We start from the raw sequence: 6,788 nt of genomic DNA on the forward strand, positions 1-6,788 counted from the left end.
TCTCGGTGTGTCTTCTCACGGCCGGCAGGGAAATGAACGCCAACGGGTTATATATATAGACATGTATCGATCCATCGAGCACCAACGGCCCTGCTGCACCGAGCAAGTTGACCAAGCATATTTTGTATAGGTATATATATGACCCTGGAATGCACAAGACCTAATTAACAATCATCCCAAGCTAGGCTTTCATTCACATCCACCGATTAATCAATCACGTTTATACAAAAAGAGTTCAGGAAGCGACATTTCTTGCCGATGCCCGGGAGGCACAACACATGCTTGCTTACACTTGACAATTTGTGCTTAAAACTAGATTGAACTGACGTGTGTATGGTGCCAGCAAGGCCTCTTGCATTATCTAAAAGAATATGAGGTCATCAGCTACATGAACATCATTCCCTTCCCTCTAGTTAACAGGCAAGTCCATGCCACATGTTCTTTTTGTACTTCAGTACTGGAGTTTGATACTCGAACTTTAATAAATATATGATCCTTCTTTTCCAAAATACTCTAATAATTGTTGAGTTTGTGTCGAATATTTTGTATGAGTTGGGACTTGGTGTTGTAGTGTGGGTAGGATACGTGCAGTGTCGGAGTCGGACACGTTGTACTCTTGGCCTCTTATATATAAGGAGGCACCCCACGTTGTAACCCATGACGGGTAGATGGCAACAGGCACGCAAGGGCAAGCCGGCGGATTGTGCCGGCACCCAGGTGGCCGGTGTTGTGATATCTCGGGGAGGAGGGCCCGTAGTCATTTCCCTGGGAAGTAGGCGAGTTCGCCGAACCTCGTTAACAAATCTCGATGTCGTCATTGTGCTATGATTGCTTGTTTCTCGGTGGATCGACTACGTGCCTCGGATTAATTCTAACAATAATATTAAGTCCATACCACACTTTCATGGATGGTGGTGGGTCCATACTTTAGTATGTGGGTGATAGCACCATTTTCATCGTACATGACATGGAGAAAGCAATTCATATGAAGTTGCTTATCCGAACAACTTTCTGACCTCAAGATTAATTCATAAGAGCAAGCTCTTTTGCTTTGGCAAGGCCAAAGAGGTTGAGGACCGGTATAAGTAACCTTTTTGTTGCGGGCCTGGCTCGTCCCTTTCCGGTATCTTGGTATCCTTATCCATCATCGTAAGCTGCTGAATAAGGACTGGAAGAGTATTGAGGTCCAGGACTGGAAGAGTATTGAGGTCCTCTTTGAGAAAAAGCTAAGCAGTTGGATGGGCAATCTACTATCTTACACAGGTTGTCTTGTCCTCATTTACATTGTCCTCACTATCCTACCGATGTTTAGGTTATCCTTTTTCAAAATACCCAAGGGGTACAAAAAGTTTAGATTAAAATTATAGATCCTGCTTATTTTGACAATGTGATGAACATAAACAGAAATACCGACTAGCTAAATAGGTTCTTATTTGTAGGCCAAAGGATCATGTTAGCCTCGGAGTTGAGGGTGTTAAACTAAAAAAATAGGTGTTTTCTTAGCACATCCATATCTATACCTCTATTACGAATATAAAAAGAGCGATTCACGGAGATTTAACACATCTCACCAGTTCATGCATCTATCCAATGGTCTATGTTACTCCGGTGTTTAGCGTGTAACTAATATCATACCTAATATAAACCTTACTGCTAACCATGTAATTCTGTCTTACTTAATATCAACATGCAATCAATATATTTCCCAATGTAAATGTGCAATGCAATTAATATATTTTATAATATAATATGGTAATTATATTCTACCTAATATCAACCTGCAATCAATATCTTTTTAATAAAGTTGACGTTAGCCCATAATTACAATTGAAGATATTTTTTACTAAAACTCATTCCTAGAAACTTGTGAAAATAGAGGAACATCAACGGAAGTCCTGGTCGATTGGTCAATGAGAAATTGAGTCAAATATCATCCACGGTGAGTATTTGACTTGTACTATTCATGAGCCAAAGATGAGGCGCATGGCTCTACACAAGTATGATATATTTGATGTATGTGATGTGGTGTTGTTTATTCTGCTCATCAAATATCATTTGTACCATGGTAAGAATAACTCTGCTAAGGACCATCAGAAAGACTCACATTTATTGCCCAAAACAATAAGAACAGAAAACAGCTACACTTAGTGCAAGTTAAGTTTTTTAAACAATGGCAAAAGCTTTGATTATTTAAGAAAGAAGACTGTAGGAAAAGGCCAAAGTCTTAAAACAGGTGGAGTACTCTTCAAGTATCAGAACCCCTAGGGGTTTCACACTCGCAATATTCCACAACGTCACCCCTCTTTTGATGTTGGAGAAAATAGTTGACGGCATGGTTGAGACATTCTCGCACACTAGCGTTATGTTCATTCCAAATTGTTCAAGAGACAATCATGAAAAGTGGCCTTTTAATTGGTAAGTTAAGAGAAGGGAGACAAATTAACATATGGCTCCTTTCATGCATGTCGGTATCCATGGCATGACTAGGTCAGCCGATTATAGTTGGTTAATAATGCAATAAATTATGTACAAGTTTTAGAGTGGTTGGGCTTTTTTAGAACCGTTCGTTGATGTCGATCTAACGGCAGACAAATACGAAGTACTGGGTAGTACTCCGATGAAAATACGCGAAAGTATTAAAACGAGTGGGGCCGGTACTCGTGACAAGGTGGGGACGCGTTTTAATCTAGGGGCAGTTTAGTCCTAGGAAAATTTGCACGCGCCGCCCCTCTCGTCGAATGCATAACCGCCGCCATGGTGCTACACATTCCACAATTACTCATCGGCGGCCATCTCCTCCCTCTCCTCCAAGTCCACCCCAGTCATCTCCTCCTTCTTGCCGCTGCAACTTCGCTCCACTCAGGCAACCCCCCCCCCCCACCCACCCCCACCCCCTCTTCCACGGCAGATCGAGCTGATGGCCGGCGGCGAGAACACCGACTTCGTGTATGTCGCCGACGGCGACCAGGTCAAGTTGGCCAGGTTGAGGGAGATCCGTTCTTGGTTTGACAACACAAGGCAGATGAGCTGGACGGCAATGGCCACTCTCAAGAATTTGACGAAGAAGGAGAGGGCAAAGCTTTGCCCCCCGCCCGCACAACCGATTCACAAGATCGAGATCCTCCTCTGGGCGATGGAGCAGGCCAATTCGTCCAGCGAGTGGACCAGGCGGAGGTGGTGGGCGTTCAGATCCAGGGTAGAGCATCCACTGGATCAGGAACCCACCGTGCACGAGGTGCCGTTGCAGATTGTGCAGCCTCCAACCGAGTCACCGGAGACTCCGAAGCGCAAGATGAGGAGGACAGTGGTCGCGACCTCGCTTCCCCGCCGTTCTCCACGCTTCCCTCGCCGCTCTCCTCGTCTGAACGGCGGCGGTAGCTATGTTTAGAGTAAGCTTCCCCACTCCTCATCTTCCTACTGCTCGTGCTTACATCGTGGTGATACTGATCATAATAGCTCAGAGAGGGAATGCTAGATGGCATTTTAATCTCAATGAATTGCATGAACATTTGAGTACATGGATTTGGAGGATGGATTATGATGTATGTGAACCCTAGGCATCATATGAACCCTAGGAAAAATTAGTAATGTTCTAGTGGTAGACACTGAAATATTTCGGTACACACCAGTAGGCACTGAAATATTTCGGAACTGCCCTAGGGAAAATTTGTAATGTTGTAGTGGTGGACACTGAAATATTTCGGTACACACCGGTAGGCACTGAAATATTTCGGTACTGCCCTAGGCAAAATTTGTAATGTTGTAGTGGTAGACACTGAAATATTTCGGTACACACCGGTAGGCACTGAAATATTTCGTTACTACAATTTCAGTACACACCGATGCACACTGAATTATTTCACTACTGCAGTTTCACCGGTACACACTGAAATATTTCAGTACTGCAAATTCTATACAAAGTTGGCATTTTGTCATTTATGTGTGAATTAATCCATGCATCATATGGCCTAACTTTGTACATGAGTTTGGGTCAATTTCATGTCTATTTATTGTTAAAATTATTGCCATGCCATGAAACACAAGACAAGTCACTGACCCAAGCTTGCAAAGATGCCATATCAATGTTGCTGATATGAATATGCATGTTTTCACCAAGTCTTGTGTCTGAATTAAAACTGAGCATTTTTTCTTGATGGTATCCATGGATCTAGAACTCCTATGAATTTGCTCATGTTGGATGTTTTGTTCTCCATCATTTGTACTAGCATTCCGTGCGATTAGATGCCATGACAAGACCCCTGGCATATTTATTTTCTTGCCTCTAACATCACATGTGTGTTTTGCAGGAAAAAACCTTGAGTTCACCAGGCTGGCTGAAGTTGTGAGGCTGGGAGGCTGATGGTGCTGCTACTGGCTGATCCTTCTTCTTTCAGTTTTTGTTCGTCATTTCTCAAGCTGTTGGACCAGGGCTACTTCCCTATGTGCTGTTAATGTATTAAGTAGTTCCTTCGAATTTGTAGTATTAGTTAGTTTGAATGTGGAAGTACCTTAATTTTTAGGAACGAAATGTTGCTATGTATGACCAAGGGTTTCATACCTTAATCTTTGGATAATTAATTATGTGAACTGTTGGATGTGGCACACAACGAAACGCCTCTACCATTGATACTAGTTCAACATGTCGGTCCAATTAGAGACCAGCCACTACCATATAGAACAGTTAGCATTTCATACTACAACCTGGCACGTACAAAACATCACACAGTGGAAGCACATCCCTAAGCACCTTGCATTGTACAAGGTCTTAGAGACAAGCCTCTATCATATATAATAGTTACCATGTCACACTACAGCCTATAAAACATCACACAGTGGAATAATCATAGCTAGTAGAGCATTAGTTACCAGTTAATAATAGTTGCAATCCATCACAAGCAATAGTACCTAGATATGAGTAGATATAGGTACGGTAATACACGACAAGTACTCGCAAACAAGAGCTAACATAACAAGTTCATTTCACATTGATACATGGCCCACCCCAGTTCTAAATGAGGTGGATGGTGATCATCATCCTCAAGTCATGGCGACGGGTGTTCGCAACAGTGAGTAGGATGGCTTGTCCTACCCGAAGATTCTTGGCACGAAGGAACTTCTTCCACCCTGCCCTGCTCAAGACAGTGCGACCATCCGTGTCCACTGCATAGGCACAGCTGGTGATGGAGCCCGTTCTGGTAAGGCGTAGTCCAGCAGCCATGCCTTCTTCGTCCGGGTCGATGCCACAGCTATCAAGTAACCTCTTAGGTAATTTCTGAAAACAGTTGACATGATATATGATCATGCCACGTGCAATTATCAACAAAGCATACACTTCAAGACACATATATCATTGGATTCAACACTGAGCATATATATCATCACATCACTACACTATACGCCAAGCATCAAATTACTACAGTAATTAGGCATATCATTAGATTACTGCGTACACTAAGCATATCATCGCATATTACTACACTACATGCATGTCATAAAATTCTTCACTAAATGAATTCTAAACTAGGCCTCTCATCACAGTACTACAACATGCATATCATATGAACTACTACACTAACTAAGCATGCATATCATGTAATTACCACACTAAGTAACATACCATGATATGCCGTTTAACATTCGTCCTTGTGAGGCGAGTCACGAATGGCTTCCCTAGGTAGTCTTCACGTAGCGGAAGCATGTCCCGGAGGTTGCCGATTTCCTCGTCGCCCAGTCTGAGTCCTTGGGCATATAGGTATTCAACAAGTGGGTTCTCATCATCATCTGAATCGTCATCATCTGAATCAGCACCATCTTCCTCCTCATGAACTTCATCCTCACTATCCGGAATCAAATTTAGATAGATAACAGAAACCCTGGGCCTATCTCTTCTGAAGGAGAAGCTGATCAATTCACCCCCACTAAGACGCATGCGGGCGATGAAACGATCCCAATCATCTCCTCCTGTCTGGGTTACCTTTCGCCCCTTCTCGACCTGCATAGTGTATGGGCCCCCAAGAGCGTCGAAGGTCACGGTGTCTGCGACGAGCTCATTGAATGCCAATCTCACATTGCATGGTACGATCTGTGTAAGATAAAAACAAATAACAGACACAATACATTAGTGGAAATAGCAAAAAAAACAAAAAGAATGTACTGTCAGAAGGTTCATATAAATTGTTACCGCTACAAAAACAAAAGAAGGTTGGAAGTAGATGCCGAACAGCGTGGCAGTAGAAAGGCTGGTCCGGCATCGTGAGTTGCAGCGTCCACATTGTGCTTCCTCCATTCTACATAGAACATGTTGAACTCTAAGTTGAATTGTACATAGTACAATACAAAGATCATACATATAATAAATCATAGTGATAACCTATACTGGCAATGGCCAATCAATCTATTTTCTATCATCTACGTAATAAAGCAATGCCAATGACAATGGAAATGCCCGTCTCATCTAAACCTGGGAATAGTTCGGCATCCAAACTAAAACCAGTCCAATCCACGGCACACATCAAAACCAAACCAATCCAGATATTTTCATTTAGAATCTAGACCAAACCAAACTATACATGCTCGTCATCCCACCCAGTCCAAACCGTTTTCAACTTTTGGATTGAATCCAAAGGTTCAAACCGTGGACAAAGCCATATGCGAGGGCATGTCATGAATCTAGATCAGACATGGCGTCAAAGCTCGAGAGAGCTGACGAGCTCTGGCCGGCAACAGCGGCTCTTGGATTTGAAGCAGTAGTAGGTGGTAGTGGCGGCTCAAACTAATTGATTGATTTG

General features: G+C 42.9%; 1 protein-coding gene across 1 annotated transcript; it reads right to left on the reverse strand.

The window, feature by feature from the left end:
* Nucleotides 1-5,008: 5,008 nt before the first annotated feature.
* On the reverse strand, nt 5,009-6,286 carry LOC147973946 (uncharacterized). Its single transcript, XM_087525139.1, has 3 exons — nt 6,182-6,286; nt 5,618-6,082; nt 5,009-5,272 (listed from the first exon to the last, which is right to left on the reverse strand). Exons 1-3 carry the CDS (start codon nt 6,284-6,286, stop codon nt 5,009-5,011), a joined length of 834 nt encoding a protein of 277 aa, XP_087381265.1.
* Between the last annotated feature and the right edge of the window lie 502 nt (nt 6,287-6,788).

This window comes from Triticum urartu, chromosome 5A (assembly GCF_056163025.1).
Source record: "Triticum urartu cultivar PI428250 chromosome 5A, HENAU_Tu73, whole genome shotgun sequence".
Classification (NCBI taxonomy): domain Eukaryota; kingdom Viridiplantae; phylum Streptophyta; class Magnoliopsida; order Poales; family Poaceae; genus Triticum; species Triticum urartu.

Coding starts and splice junctions, on each gene's coding strand:
- LOC147973946 (XM_087525139.1), bottom strand. CDS start 6,286: ATGGAGGAAGCACAATGTGGACGCTGCAACTCACGATGCCGGACCAGC. Junction 6,083..6,181: donor CTTCTTTTGTTTTTGTAGCG/GTAACAATTTAT, acceptor TATCTTACACAG/ATCGTACCATGCAATGTGAG. Junction 5,273..5,617: donor ATGTTAAACGGCATATCATG/GTATGTTACTTA, acceptor AACTGTTTTCAG/AAATTACCTAAGAGGTTACT.